The sequence below is a fragment of the Mycetomoellerius zeteki genome, unplaced genomic scaffold, assembly GCF_001594055.1.
Source record: "Mycetomoellerius zeteki isolate Tzet28-1 unplaced genomic scaffold, Tzet1.0 scaffold51, whole genome shotgun sequence".
Classification (NCBI taxonomy): Eukaryota; Metazoa; Arthropoda; class Insecta; order Hymenoptera; family Formicidae; genus Mycetomoellerius; species Mycetomoellerius zeteki.
Window position 1 is genome coordinate 326,895 of NW_017257512.1, and position 16,176 is coordinate 343,070.

Sequence of the window (16,176 nt, forward strand, 5' to 3'; positions counted from 1 at the left end):
ACTCTTTCCGTATATAAATTATTTTTAAGTTCAGATCTACGGATCGATCTATATTCGTTACATATCACATTTCCTGAGTAAATCTCTCCTAACTCGATCTCAAAGACGTATTGAGTAAAATCGCACCGGCGTTTCTTACATGATCGATGGCGGACAATAACACGCAACGCGCGCGGTCTCGCCCAATTTGGCCGGGCACAGCCATAAATTCGCGAACGGTCTCGACAGGGACCTGTCGGCCAAGTGGATAGTGGTACTCGCGTTGGACATCCGTTTCGCGATGCGCGGGAGGGACAGGGAGACGGACCCCATTCGAGGAGCGCCCACTCGAGGCACTCCATCAGCTGCTCCTCGAGTAGGCTTTCGGCATCAAAGCGGCTCGTCCCTCAAACACGCTGGTAATGGGTCAGACTCGCTCGAGTGTCGTGGCTCTTGGAATCCCCTTGTCCTCCTGGGCTAGGGCTTTCAGACCGAGCTTTCCTCCCCAAACCAACGCTCAGCCCCCCAGTCGCTAACCGCCGTACCAAACCGCCAACCCGCCCCCGGTTGGTACATGACCGCCAGTCTCTCCCTCCCCTAGGGCTTTCTGAGCACACGTATTAATGCAGATTTCATTATGCACGCTGCCGACGCCTAGAGTCGTGATTCAGCGTACCCTGCCGTCAAGTGTTTACGCGGCCAAGATGCCGCCGCTGCAGCTTGAATTATTCGCGTCCCTTTGACGCCGGGGAACTATACGGAGCCCTTCACCGCCGCTGATTAATCGCCCAGCTTTTTAACGCGCCGTTGCCGCTAACGACACCACTGTTACATTTGAATGCAAATCGTGCAACGTGCTTGTACAGCGCACGTAGCCGTGCACGGAACTGTTAGCTCTGTCTGATGGATCATCAATAAAAAAATGTTTATTTCTTTGCAATAATGTGAACGAGCTAAAGAATAAAATGTCTAATAAAAAACTAATCTATATGGATATAAAGTTTGTTTTTTTATTCCTGTACTAGAACTTTTCTTCTCGTTTTCATCAAATTCCAAACCTATTTATATATCTACATATTACAGACCTATTTCACTTTAAGTACAGAAAGTATACATAACACGGAAAGAACGATTTTGTGCTGAAGCATCTAAAAATTTAGCTAAATACCAATCTAAAAATAATAATTTTATTGGACCATCAAAATAATTACGTAGAAATCTTAAGCACAATGAGCAATGCTACGAAGTTTTGACATTCTAGCTAGCTTGAACGTTCTATATAAATTATTTTGATGATTCCAAGAAAATTATTTTCAGATCTGTGTTACTGTTAACTAAATTTGTAAATATTTCAACAAAATCTTTTCCGCAAGTGTGCACTGAGAAAAAAAAGTTAACTTGTTAACTTGACTAAATGTTTAATTCATAGTAATTATTTGATTCAAGTATTTATATATTTATATATTTAAATTAAATATACGTGAAAAATCATGTAAACATGTTATTTGTTTGAATTAACAAATATTTGCTTGACAGCTCGTGACCGTTAAATTTAATTGGATCAACTAATATTTTTTTGAAACAGCAACTTTTTTTCTTAATGTGGAAAAGCTAAAAAATAACTTCTAATAAAAAATGTATGTGTATGGATATCTGGTTCATTCTTTATTCGTGCATTAAACTAGAGAAAGAACTTCCCTTTCTTCTTTCACCAAATTTTAAACATACACCTATTTTACCTCAAGTATGGAAAATGTGTGTACATTAATTCAGCTATAAAAAAAATGAACTTGTATTCTTGGCGGAGTTACATCCGCATATTATCCCTTACAATACAAGATACAATTTGATGCTTCATCCATCCAAACATAGATCACTAGAATCCGTCCATTTTTTCACCTATTCAAAAAATCTCTAAAAGTTCACCAACATACTTTCAACTTTCTAGAATAAATATTGAAACTTCATTTGGAAAATAATAAAATGTAGTATAATTTATAATTACCGACTCAAAGAAACTTGCACGAACAGGAATCGCTCGGTCACTAGTGACCCTTATACTTGTACGGTAAGTGTTATAAATTACGATTAAACGTTACATTAGAATTTCGATTTTATAATCGCGAGGGACTTCGATCAGCGATCGCGATTTGACATTTAATTTTACAATACGGTTCAAATATACCGGTGTTTCAATAAAAGCGATCTCTTTCGAAATTGAGCGAATAACTTTTGTCATCAAATACACAAACCTATTGAACACACGGTATTATATGGTACACCTAGCATAATACACCGTGGGTACCGATGCCGAATGTAATTGTGTTTGCTTTCCCCGCCGGGAGTACTGAATTAATGATCAATAAACATGCTATGCTCTCTTTATTGACTATAATGTCATACACCGCGCGATTATCGTCTGTTATATTTATCTACCTAACATTCGCACCTTCCCAAACTACCTCCAGGGCTTCTAAAATTTTCCGGAAGTGAAATGTCTGAATGCCTCTTATCAATTAAATGATAGACATCCTGCATTTAGTACAAAATAATTTTAAGAAAATTTATGTGCAATAAAATAAGATTCTCCCTCTCCAAGAATCCCTCATATTCTTTTGTATAAAATAAGTTTTACCTTATAAAAATTATCTTATAAAAATAATCCTCTTTTTATATACTCTTGACGTCTTTTTCTTTAGGTACTTAGCAAAACGCGATAAACTTTTCTTTAGTTGAGATCGATTCGGCAAGCGGAAAAGTACACGGGATCTACTCTTCTTGCAGCTATCAAATTAATTCACATATGCTCTCGCATAGTCGGTGTCCTATATAGAAGAGCGGCGTAAGCTAGACGAGGGGGGTGGTGGACCGTGCGATGGTAAATGACTAGCTTTGATTCACGACGCCATTGAAAGCCCGTTCCTCACCGGGGACGCAAGGATATAATGGTCGGCCATATTTGGCGCTTTTCCTGGTTGTCTTGCGAAACAGCAATGCATTCGTAACCCTTCTCTCCACGTAGCGCACTAAATCATATCGAATTTTAATAGATACGGAAAAGAAAGGGAAAAAATACGATTTACACGTACGTATTTTATATCGTGTGCTTTTTCTTTGGCGCGCGATTTGTTGGAAAATCTATGCTCCGCATATCAAGATGGAAACCATGTATTCGGATGCCTGTGCACGTCGAAATAAAAATATACTTCTAAAACTCGGAAACTGCATATCTAAATTCCTCGTGTCTTGAACTAGATGGTATTCAACATTCTTCCATTCACGTATCGCGCCTGATATCACATGCACACATTCGGAAAAATATATGAGATCGATATTCCTTGAATTTTTCCTCGTATATCTTATATATCATACTTTTGAAACGAATTGGAGAAATGGGTTTTATCTCTAAATAAAGATAGCTTTATCGATGTTATAAAATAGCTTGGGAAAGTATCTTAAAAATTATTCCATCGTAATATTATTTTATTGACAATAAAAAATATTAGAAAAACATTTCTCTCGAAAATTATTTAACAAATGGTTTATATTTCATAAAGATTTATTTTATTTGTGGTTCTGTTTTTATTTATTTCATTTATTCATTATATGTTTCATAAAGAGCTACTTTTATCAGGATTTCCGCAAATTGAATTCTATAAAAATATTCTATAAAATGCAGCAATAAGCAAGATTGTACTTAGTTTCAAACAGAATTAATCGTTAATGTAAAAAAAAAGTAGATAATTATAATAAATGAAAAAAATTGACTAATATGAATAACAAAAATAAGCAAAAAGAATCTTATTTGCTCAAAGTAATTCTTGATGCCTACACCGGGAAAGTTTTTTGATTGAAAATGAACATATCATCAATCAGAATTTTGGTTATCTCAACTAAAATTATAATAGATTCAACCAAAAAACTTGCTATGCAACTAGACTCTTTTTTCTAATACCTATAATAATATTTTTAAATGGATTTTACAATTTCCAATTAATGTAAACAACTGGATTGTAAACGCATGGATTAATTTTCTATTTAAAATGAATTAAATAAATGACATATTTTAACATATAAATAAATAAATTTTTACCATTTTTTAAAATCAATATAGAACACTGTAAATAAAAAATTTATTATGACTTAGAAGCTCGTTTATTTAACAGTGTCTGCAGTATTTAAATTAAATTACCATTAATGTTTGTAACTCATTACCGCTGTTTGAGGGATTTTGCGACCAGGAAGTTGGTTATTATTGGCATATTGAATTTTACGTACACTGAGTTTTAATAAATGAGAAATCCGTGTCGTATCATCGATTCGACATCTTACAAATGCATTTAGACTTCTTGATTATCGATTCTCAATAATTACCTCCGGTTGCGCGGATTCATTAATCTGCCCTTTTTAGTCATTAAGAAAAAAAGGATAGGAAAGTATCCTTCGATCTGTGTTTACGAGAAGTACTAATCGATATTGCATTTCGATTCAACCGCGCTCGCGCGCTTTCGAAAGTTTAATTTTTTAGCAGACTTGGTAATACCGCGCTCGTGTGGAATCCGTTCGGCTACATCCCGCCGCGAATTTTTCCATCGCAATTTATCTTTCAAAGAATATCGTGTTGGCTTCTATTTTTTATCATCCGATGTCGCGTTTATTTTCTTCATATATCGATTTTTTTCACAAAGCGGATTTTAGAAATTTTTAAATGGATCTTTTACGATTACATTTATAACAATTGTGTCTAGAAAAATTGGCAGAACGTGAGAATGTACGTGAGAATGTATAATATAGCGTTGCAATCTCAAAGAGACAAAAATAGTAACAAAGTCACCATCCGCTTTTAGGAACTTATCATATAAATAATGGCTGATTGCGCTATTATTTTATGGATTTAAGGAAATTGAATTGCAAAGATGGGAGACTGAATGAGTTGCTTCCGACAGAAATAAATGGGTCACAGTTAATTGGGCCGCCAGCATGTCTCGTTTATCGAATGTTTAATTTGTCTCGTTACGATGCCGGCACGTAATTAATTTCAATTAATTATTTCGTCATTCCCGGGTCATCCTCCGCTCTCATTTTACGGCAATGATTCTACGTACAGTTTATTCGCGAATAAAATCACGTACGCCAATATGTAGAGTTTTACGAGAGGGCCGTGAGCGCCGCGTGCCCATGTCACAGACGCGATCGCCGACTGCATTGCGGTTATAATTAATTGGCAAACTGCAAATTACATGATAATTCTAATTATTTGTCGCTTTGTAAAGCGATTGCTAGGATAATGGCATGATTAGAATTTCATGATTGTCTGTACCGCGCGTTCGTGGTTACCGGAATCGAAAATACCGGAATTGCAGTTGTAAGTATTGTTTTACTTGTATACTGTCGTAGGATAAACTATATAATATTATAGTTAATAACGTAGATAACTGCGCAAACTTATGAACGTCTCCCAAATCTTCAAAATGTTTCTGCTTTACCAACTTCGTCGCAAAGTATACTTATTTTTTATGAAATTCAATATATTCTTGTAACATCTTTAATGATATTCTACCAATTACTTCTTAAATGAACGTTCTTGCTAGACGAGATACAGAACTTCCAAGAAAGTATGAACTTTAGGCGATAAAATTTAACTTATGAAAACTTGAAAAATTTATTAAATTGGAAAGCGCACATTAACTTTGGAGAATCAATTGTTTTTTAATAGTTAATATGCTAAAAGCGGATATTTATATTAACTTCGATATCGAATTTTTCATTACTACAAATTGAATAACGACACTGATTTCAAAATCAATTGAACGTGAATCATTTCAAAGCACAAATTAGCAATCAGCTGTTTCGACGAACGATTACTTAAAACGCATTTTATGTATCAATTTTGAAATAAATTTCGATTACTGCCTCGCATCTACTATAATGGCTTCTCCAAAAGGAAAAAAGAATTCATTATGAGCGATGTGGATATCGAAAAGTGCATCGATTTATAATTAATATTCGAACTAATTCCCGAAATAGATTCTCTCTTTGTGAATTGCATCTATCTATTAAAATATGCAAGCACTTTTAAATAGGCATGGCAAATCTGTGATTCAATTATCTAGTAAAAATAACTTCTCTTTCACTTATTAGCCTCTTTAATCCCTTTCTCATTAAGAATTAACGTTAGGAACAACCTGCGTGTATTCAGCTTTGCGAAAAATGTAATGGACTTTTGTAGCAATCTACGAGATTGCTACAAAAAGTCATTCAATTTTATATTTATGCCGAATTCAAAAATTTAATAAAATTTACAAATTAAATGTGCAATTTTTCTGTCAAAATTAATCAGCATATTTAATTATGCGATTACTTCGCTTTCATTAAAATATAGATTTTGTTTACGATTTTATTAGACATAACGATATTGCGATATAATTGACTGTTACTAATTCAAGTATAATTAAAATGTGATACTACGTAGCCGGAGTGTTTTTCATATCGTTTGTTTTACTCACTTCAGCGGGAAAAGCATAGTTATTAATACGATGCTCGGAACCATGACCGTCGTCCATTCCGTAATGAATATATATTTCTTCGAACTGATAGTGATAGGCGAGAGGGCCACCCGTTATATTGACTCGTATCTTCGCCTCCCTGTCTGCTCTGAATACCAGGAATTGCCCAGTATTATGTAAGTGTCCGGAAATCTGAAAGCAAAATTGATTGTAGTTTGTTAGTATCAATAATAAACTTGGTCAGTAGAATGCAATTAAATAGATTCGTTCAGACAGCAGTCTAATTGCATTAATTGATTGATATTGTAAATGAAAAGAAAGTTCGTTATTCATAAAATTAATTCGTATCCTCTTGAGTAATAACAAAATGACAACAAATGTTCAAATTGTAATAAATATTATTAGAAAAATTAAATAAAAAATTTTTTTATTTAATAATATTATATTTTTAAAAAATAATAAGTGATTAAATTTACAAATAATAAGGTAATCACGGACTGCATAGTGTTTCGATATAAATTTATTTTTTAAATAATTCTTTTTACCAGACTTTTGTGGGTGATAATGTAAAGAATTTTCAACACTAATTCGATGCACTTTAGAACGAGAATCGTAAACAATGAGAGATTCGCATGCCTTATCGTAATGAGCTGCATAAGAGCGCGGTTGCAAAGATGTCTACAAGAAAGGGCGGCAACTCGTCGTCCGCGGGATAATTGATTAGGCATTTAATTGGATGGAATAGCAAAACCAGACACGGTGCCATGTCGCACAGGAGCTCCGGCAAAGTGCAAGACGAGGCCGGAGAAGTCCATTTTCTTGTACGTCGCCGAGAACCTGAATTATGGCGTCATCAGTTAGAAATAATGAGGTAACCTCGGGGAGAAGCCAGCCGCGGAAGACACGTCGGCAAAAGTCGTCGGGAGATAACTTATTATTTTGCAATAGATTTTTGGCTCCTCTGACCTCCTTTCCGTACTCCGATCTTTCTCGTCTCCTGCGCACAACGATTCTTTCTCTCTCCCTCTCTTTCTCACAAAACTTACTACATTAATATAGAATCTTTCTAAGATACGATTTCTTGTACTCAATAAAAGATGACTCCTACAGAAACCAATATTTTGGTATATCAATTTTTTGTTATATGTGAAAATATTTTTTAATCTTTTACCGTTACTTTTTAGAACAAATTTAATAAAATAGCGAATCATTTAGATACGATAAATTATATTGTAAAAAAAAAGAATATAAATTAAATAAATAATACGTGTAAAAATTATATAATTTATAGTAAAATGATATAATTCATAAATATATATATAAAATTGTGCGTTTAAAAAAATTAGTACTGTTGTGTCTGTAAATACATCTTTATATTAGACGGAAAATGGTTGTAATTTTACGTGTAGCTTTTTTTATAGTGTACAAGTTACAATAATTTTGTATCGCAAATTTCAATTAACGCATAATTGTCTCTAAATTTAATTAATCCTACATCGATCGTTACTCTCACTTCCTCATCGCTGTTTCCTCCCGAATTCATTAAGATATGGGAGAGTGGCGGGGCTCCTTACGATGACAGAGAGAAATGAACACGAACAGGCGGCGCGACGGCTTTTCCCCGACGCGTAGAGGAGAGTCAATGGTGCATAACTCATTATTTCGCGATAGATTTCCACCCTCCAGTCGCTAAGAATTATTCGTTCGTTCCCCTCATCTTTTTCGTTCGCGCTCGAGTTCCTTTTTCTCTGGTACCATCGTCTCCGAACTTGGATCAATGGAAGGAGACTCGGTGGGAGACCGGAAGGAAGACTCACAGCGGAACACGGTAGTTCCGCGCGATTTCGAATGGGCACACAAAAGCCGCCCTTCTTTCAACGAAACTCAAAGTTCGGCCGGGAGTGGATCATCTTCCATCCTTACGCCCCTGTCTTGTGAAGCTACCCCTCTCGCCGGTCGTTCTGCAAAGTTGTCCGCCTCGGTCCGAACAATCGTCATTGCGCATTCTGGCCGGCTGCCGTAGAATCCACTCCCATTTCGTTCCCACAGGAGCTGCAGAATTCACGAGCGATGTTGGGTAATGGCGGTCGACGGGAAAGTAGGAGGGGGATGTCTAGATATAAAAAGCGCGTGGTGCCAAATCTTCTTAAAGTTCATCGAGTTCGCAGTACGGCGATGTTTCACGATTAATACCGACTCTACCGACAACTTCCTTTTTCAGGTAATGGGAATGCCGCTTGGGAGAAGTCATGAGAATAATCGAGTTTCGCAGGAAAGGGTTGAAAGGAGAGGAGGGGAGTGCTTAGTTAAGAGCGCGCTAGACTCTTGATGTAAAGTCTGGTTCTCGTGGAGTGTTTACGAGATTGCCGAAACTCGCTAAATCCGTTTTCCATACGGACTGCAATTTCGCGATTACGCTCCAGGAATTCGTGAACTATGAAAAATGGATTTAGTTGCATAATGTGCGAAAGCTGGCAGGCGTTATATTTGGCTCCCCGAGCTTTCTCACTGCGATCTTTATTCGTGATCGAAGGCCGCAGTAGAAACGGACAATGCCTGCTCAGTTGATTGGGTCTTTCCGTTAACCAGAACATTTTTCTCTGCGTAAGTTTTTTCTAAAAAAAAAAGCGTCGTACTTGAAGTACAGAATGAAAGTGAATCTCCTCACGGTGACTAACAGAAGAAGGTTGAAAATTCTTTTTATCTACCCAGACAAATGACTCTAAAAGACGACATAAAAACATCTTCTGAACATATTGCGTGTTGCGTCTGGGTACAATTGAAAACTTCATAATACCAATCGTACAAATTGTACAACCATCTAACATTTCCACTTCGAAATCAAATGAACCGTTGCTGTAGCCGAGGATTAAGCGTTCTACATAATTATTTTATTGATTCAAGAGATTATTTTCAGATCTGTATCTAGCAGAATTTTTAGATATTTCAGCAAAACCGTTCTTTCCGTGTACACCAACCAGCAGAATTAAGCTTCCGCGTGAAATGAAGGAAATCAAGGTAGTCGGAGGATTAGTGGAAATGCCACGAAAGACCTCCAAAAGCCGGTTACGGAGTCCAACATTGTCCGGTAATTAACACGAATCGAGCGACCATCGGAATCGCCCCGCACGCGACTCACGTACGTTCATCCCCCTTCCCCTCCCCCTCCCCCTCCTGTACTCGGAATGCGAAAGCTCGCCTCGCTCGCGTGCCCCTTTCCTGCACAGTTAACTAACAATCTGCTCTGTTTATAGAACAGTTAAGATCGTTTCATGCGCCGCGACAGTTTCTTACACCGTTCTACGATCGGGTTTATCGAAACGTGCCGCTTCAATTATGGCTGCGCCGACCACAGAGGCACGTCCGGGAATTGGCAATTCCGGCGCGACGTAAGAGAACACGCTCGTTACAGCTTCGATTATAGCGAGTCCGGGGTATACACATACAATTCGCTAGTTTCGCGAGGGAATTGTTCGTGCGAAGAAACGTACTATGGTATCGACGGGCCGTTAGCAGCGGCTTTAGTGTGCGCCAGAGATAGAAGTAACTCGTAAAGGCCTGATGCCGTTCCGACCGAAATCTACTCGATCACTTGTTGCAATAAAATTACGATAGGCAAGTAACGCCGATATACAGAATGGCTCAATTCTACTCTACAAAATTTATGGATTACTTTCGTTACTTGCTAGATTATTTTAAAATTCATTAAAATTTCTTCATTACAATTATAATTCATTAAATATAATTCATTATAATTCATTAAAATTTCTTCATTATAATTAGAATTTAGTATAACTTCAATTTGAAAAACAATGCGAGCCGATTATTTAACTGTATTATTGTTAAATAAATTATTAAAATATTTATCACTGATATATGTGCTTTAAATAATTATACATGGAAGAAACAGACATGGTTGAATTAACAAGATATGTTTGATTAAGCTTTGATACAAGTAAACAGAATTTCTGATGACTAAAATCAAATATTTTGGTAGGCAACCTTTAGGTATAATATCGGTTAGAGTTTGATTAATGCATATGTAGTAATAATATACAAATATCTGATTATTATAACTACAAGAGGAAAGAGCATGGTTGAATTAATAATAAATAAACAGTTTGATTATTGTATACGTAATTCAGGTGTTAATTCAACTATTTCTTTTCAGTTTTAAGACCTTTACTGTTATACATAGAGAGAGAAAAAATGGTTGCAATTACCATAATTTAATTAGAATTGATAGATATTTTTTGGAACAATTATGTATTTATAATTGTTTCGATCATGCAACTAATGTGCTATTAATAATAATCACACGCACTTGAAAATCGTCAGTTTTTCTCTCTCTCTTAACATATTTTTTAATTATTATTACCACTATAAATAGTAAGTGAATTTGAGAATAGTTATATTCACTGTAATTACGATTATATTTACTGAATAAAAATGTTTATTTTATTTGCTATTTATATAATAGCCATAAAAATAAATCTCCTGATCATAATTATTTTACCATGTAATTGTAGTCACAAATATCAAAGACTTTTCTCTCATTGTCAATGTATTTTAAAACATAGCATCAATTCACACAAAAATCTGACAATTTATGATCTTGGGATAAAATACCGACAATTAAACGCCAAAATCCATTTCATTATATCATCGAATTATAGCAGATGGGACAATAACGAAAAGAGCCGGATAGAAATTGACCGAGGGGAATTAGGTTTCACCGGAAACGTAAGTTTCTATAGCGAAATTATGGTATCTACCGTATCTACGTCTGCTATCGTACTTGAAACGATCTATAGACATTTTCGCGGGCAGACTGGCCATATGAACGGGCTCTGAGAGAAAGCGAGAAGGACTGGAAGAGAGATGAAATGGCTGGAACAAGCTTCACTGAGCCGAAGACGTACGTTCGACTCCAGGAGGTGCCCGGGCGCGCGGTTCGTTCTATTGTTTAATTTAAGTGCCAAAGTTTTAACCGGGTTAAACGGCGTATAAATTCACGAGGTCCCCTTCCCCGGTCTCGCTCGACTTCGTCGTACCAACGGGGGTCCGTCGGTCGGTTGGTCGGTTAGCGTCGACTATGAAACGGCCCGAGACCGCGTTTAAATAGCGGAATCAGGCGAGACCAGGTGTGACGTCACAGTGCGGTTTCCGTCGCACGAAACCCAGCTTCGTCTCGCCTCTCCATACGCTTCCTACAAATCGAGGGTCGGACTTGAATCTCATTCTTGCCAGAAACTAAAAGATTCGCATTCTCTTCTGAAAAGATTTTTCATGCAAAGAAAGTTATATACGCATAAGTTTAGACAAAAGGATCATTATCTCGGAAACAATGACAAATACGGCAAAATGCTATAGGATTATATCGATTCCTCTCGACAAGACTTACGAGAAAATAAGTATCCTATGTGTCGAAGCTGTATCTACCATTGTTATCAAGAAAACGATCGCAAAGTTTAGACCTGCAGGTATAACTTTTTTTTTTATCAAAGAGTGCACGTATTTATATATATAAATAAAAATATATATAGTTGTTTCTTCTTTCACTTTAATTTCTCCATTTTATCTCGCTCCTAACTCAATCCTTTTTCTCCGATTCTCCCTGATTCCATGAAACTTTCAAAAACTTTGCGCCCTCTATGTATTTGCCGCCGCGTGTGATTTCTCGGCGGTTTCACGCCGCTTGTTTCAATGAAAGAGGCGAGGGTCGGCGCGGCGCGGCGCGGCGCGTCGACGCGGTTAACAGCGCGGCAAGAGGAGGATACTTGAGAGAACTCTCTTTAGCGCTTCTCATTGCGCGCACACGAAGGGAGGAAGCCGCTTGCTGGAGGGTAGACAAACAATGAAGAGTCCCGTTCGTGGCTCGTTTCAAAGCATGGTGGAATGCATCCGGTGACGATATAGCTCGCGCGCACAGCTCGTGAGAAACACGGCTACTGACGGCGACGTGGAAAAGATTGACTCTACGATGAGGGGCGTAGCGAAAGGAAGCAATGGAAACGAGATCGCATAGGGTGAGAAGGAAACGATGACGGTGACAAGAACGGGGAACGACAGGGCAAACGATACCTCGAGAGCGCGTTTAAACCTTTTCACGTGCATTTCCGCGGAAGACACTTTGTGGTCTCGGTCTCTGCGCTCGGCGAAGTCGAAGAATGCGCACTTTTCTCCCTTTCTCTTTTCTCTCGTAAAGAGGAAACAGGAAGCGAAATAGATATCACATCTACGACTTCTGCGAGAATAGGGTGGGTGGATAAATAGCTGGTTGCACTGAATAACGCATAGTATGAACGAATAAGCCAGGACGCTGCACTGATAAAGTCGAAGAAATAAGCGAAACGCATAGAATAATGTGAAAGCGAAGCCACGACGTTAGTAAAATCGCGAAGAATAAGCAAAACGCGTAGAATAACGTGAAAGCGAAGCCAAGAAAAAAGGAAGTAGAAAAGTTCTGCGAAATTCATCGGTTCATAAATATCTAGCATCAAACTCATCTTCCGCAAATTTTCTATTAACCTGCTGTATCGTTTTACACGCAAAGCGAAACGTTTTATATTTATCGTTATATTTTAGGCGACATTTATTTGAGGTGATAAAGATTGTAAAAGATACGGACGCGCTTTTACCTCACGCCGAGACGCGACGAAACGCGATAAAAGGAGTCAACATTGAGAGACACCGACGTCGCAATAATACCTTCGTCGCAAGCCAGTTCTGGTCGCTTGCATCTGGTACAAAAGAGTTATTGTCACGATCGCGCCGTATTTATTGTATCCCTTCGCGGGCAATATCGTCGCGCGGGAGTTTTCGGTCAGCGTTTCGCATGGAGAGACTGGCGAAATACGGCGGCGGGACTCGTATCCGTCTGCGAAAACCCGTATCCAATGTCGTATCCGAGAGAAGGCATTGTCACGGTAGTCAGGCATTTTTCATGTTCGCTTTTCTGAGGAATAACGCCCCGAGACCGCGGCCCATGCCAGTGCGCGGTGCATGTCCCGTGGAAAATGGTGGGAACACATTGAACACGAGAGGAAAGAGGTGACCATATAACGCTTCGGTGCCGCGATAGAAATATCTTGGTGAAAACGTTACGTTATAGTACACAGATCGACAAAATTGAACACTAAGAGAAATTTTTTTTATATTCGTAACTATAATTTCATAGCATCATAATTATAATTATTACTCTATAATATTAGTAATAATAATCATGTTTATAGTTCTAGCAAAAAATATATATATGTAGCAAAAATTACTACAAATTATGGTTATTGTTATTAAAATGGTTGCAATTAACATAATTTAACTATAATTTAATTGCAACCATTTTTGTGGAAATAATAACTACAATTTATAATCATCTTCGGTGCCAACTATATTTTTTTTAAACAGAATCATAAATATAGGTAATTATTACTAATATCACAGCAGTAATTATGTTATTATGTAATTATTGACACAAATATCAAACTTATCTCTGTAAATAAAGTGAAATATCGGTGACGTAAATTGATAGAAATGGAAGCCATAATGAAGAAATGACAGAATGTTGTTAGATTTTGTAAATTTGTTTTATCGAGGTATTTTTTCATACGAAATACGTATAATTTTGTAAAGCAAGCCAGAAAGCCACTTGAAAAATAATATGTATTAAAAAAATAGTGCACGTTATTTTTATACGTGAATAATAGAGTGTGATATTTTAAACAAGTAATATGTTTCATTTTTCTCTTCCGTCGAAATCCCACATATATTCGCATGTATAATTTTCACTACTCTTTTTTATTCTACCGGTAAAATTCGAATTATAGAGTTGTATTCCGAAAGCAAAAAGATATGAATGAGAATATAAATGGAGATGTAAATCGAGCAACGCGCGCGTTACAAGTTCTTCCATTCTACATCGAAAGTTCATACTTCTTCTATATCGAAAGTTCACAGAGACTTTCCGTTCATGCATTTATAAACGGTTTTCGAGCCCTCAATATATTCTTCAATGCGCTCATACTACATGCATGAGTCACTTGCAGTACATGCAAATAGGCGAAAATTCAAAATAACGAATATGTATAATGTAAGAAATATATAATATATTATCTTTAATAAAAAAAAAAATAATAGACGTTTTCCTCAATTACGCAATTTTTTCGTATGATTTTCTAAAATTTTCATGCTGGATGTCTTCATTCCGCTGAAAAATTATTAAAAGTTACTATCATCGAATCGAGCCGAGTAGCTTCGAGCTGCAGACGAGTGGTATGATGAATAAATGTTTCCTTAATGGTAAATTAACGTTCCCCGTGGCTCTTGGAGGCATCCTCACTGATGGAGCGGAAATCAGCGTTAAATAGGTGGCCTCGTAATTAATGGCTTTATTATCGAATCAACGAACTCGGCTAGTGAAAAATGGACAGCGAGAAAGTGGAGCAACTCTCGCCGGTGAATTCCAAATCCATTACTATCACGTGACAGCTCTGGGAATACTTTTACGGTAACCAACCTGATTTTATTCTTGCTTTTCGTAAGATGTTTCAAAGCAAATGAATCATTCTCAGCGTTTTAATTTTAATTTAATTCCGGTATTAATTTTGGTTAAAATATCGGCTTAATAACTTGGTGCAAATTTTATCCAGTTTATACAACGCTTCGATATTAAGTCAATTGCTATATATAACTTTATCTTTTATAAAAGCAAAAAGATATAATTTTATATTTGTATCTGTTTTACAATGCGGAAATTGTCATATAATGTAATAATTCTCTTCCATTCCGCAAAATAAGAATTCCGGTAAATATAAAATTTTAGCGTGCATATTATAATAAAAGCTATACAATTATGTAAAATGAAAATTGCTGTTATATTTAACGTTAAACAGAATCATATATTTATTCAGTACGTGAATCGTGTTACATTGTGTAATTATGAAATTTCATTAACGTGTACTGCATTTATTTTTCTAGCTGCGATGCCATTTATACTTCATTTTATTCGAGATAATGTGCACCAGGCTTCAAATAATTAAAATAATTATCATGTACTGTTATATAATTTTATTCTGACTTGTTTTAATTATAAAACGCGGCTATCTATACACATATCGATCTTGCGAGCAAAGCAACTCGATTGCAATGCGCATAATAGTGAGTGACACGTAATTACATACGATAGTCAACATATTCAAACGTATCCGCTGTAAACAATGTATCATGAGTCATAATGAGTGGCCACGTTTGGAAATCATTAATATCAATGAGAGGTATCTCTCATTACCTGTCCGCCAAACGCAAAAACCCGAGCAATTTAATCATCCCACCGAGGGACACCCAGTATGTACTCCGCTTGACTAACGAGCGTCCATCAGACGACTCTTTCGTCTTCATTTGAAGTGGACGTGCACATGGAACAAGACCGAACTTCGGCATTTTACTTCTTCGTTCCCTTTGTCTCGAGATCATGCTCGAACGCGCAACGATATACAGGATACCCGATGTCATCGCGTTAAACCTTTAGTTTATCGGAAATTGGTAAATTATGTAATAATGTGAAAATATCTACCGTAAATTTGAAACATCTGCAATTGAAATTTAATTCGATAGGTGCGCGTGACGTTCTGCGAATTTAGAGCATATTTTATGGCGAAATATTTTGTATAATTAATTTTATGCGTCGTTAATT

General features: G+C 36.7%; 1 protein-coding gene across 3 annotated transcripts in view; it reads right to left on the bottom strand.

Moving 5' to 3' along the window:
- CARPA (Carbonic anhydrase-related protein A) overlaps positions 1-16,176 on the bottom strand; it is a 180,583-nt gene that overhangs the window by 41,412 nt on the left and 122,995 nt on the right. For all 3 annotated transcript variants that reach the window (XM_018455771.1, XM_018455770.1, XM_018455769.1), the window contains exon 4: positions 6,486-6,677. In XM_018455771.1, coding sequence (XP_018311273.1) covers positions 6,486-6,677 — 192 coding nt within the window. The remainder of the gene's footprint in view (positions 1-6,485; positions 6,678-16,176) is intronic.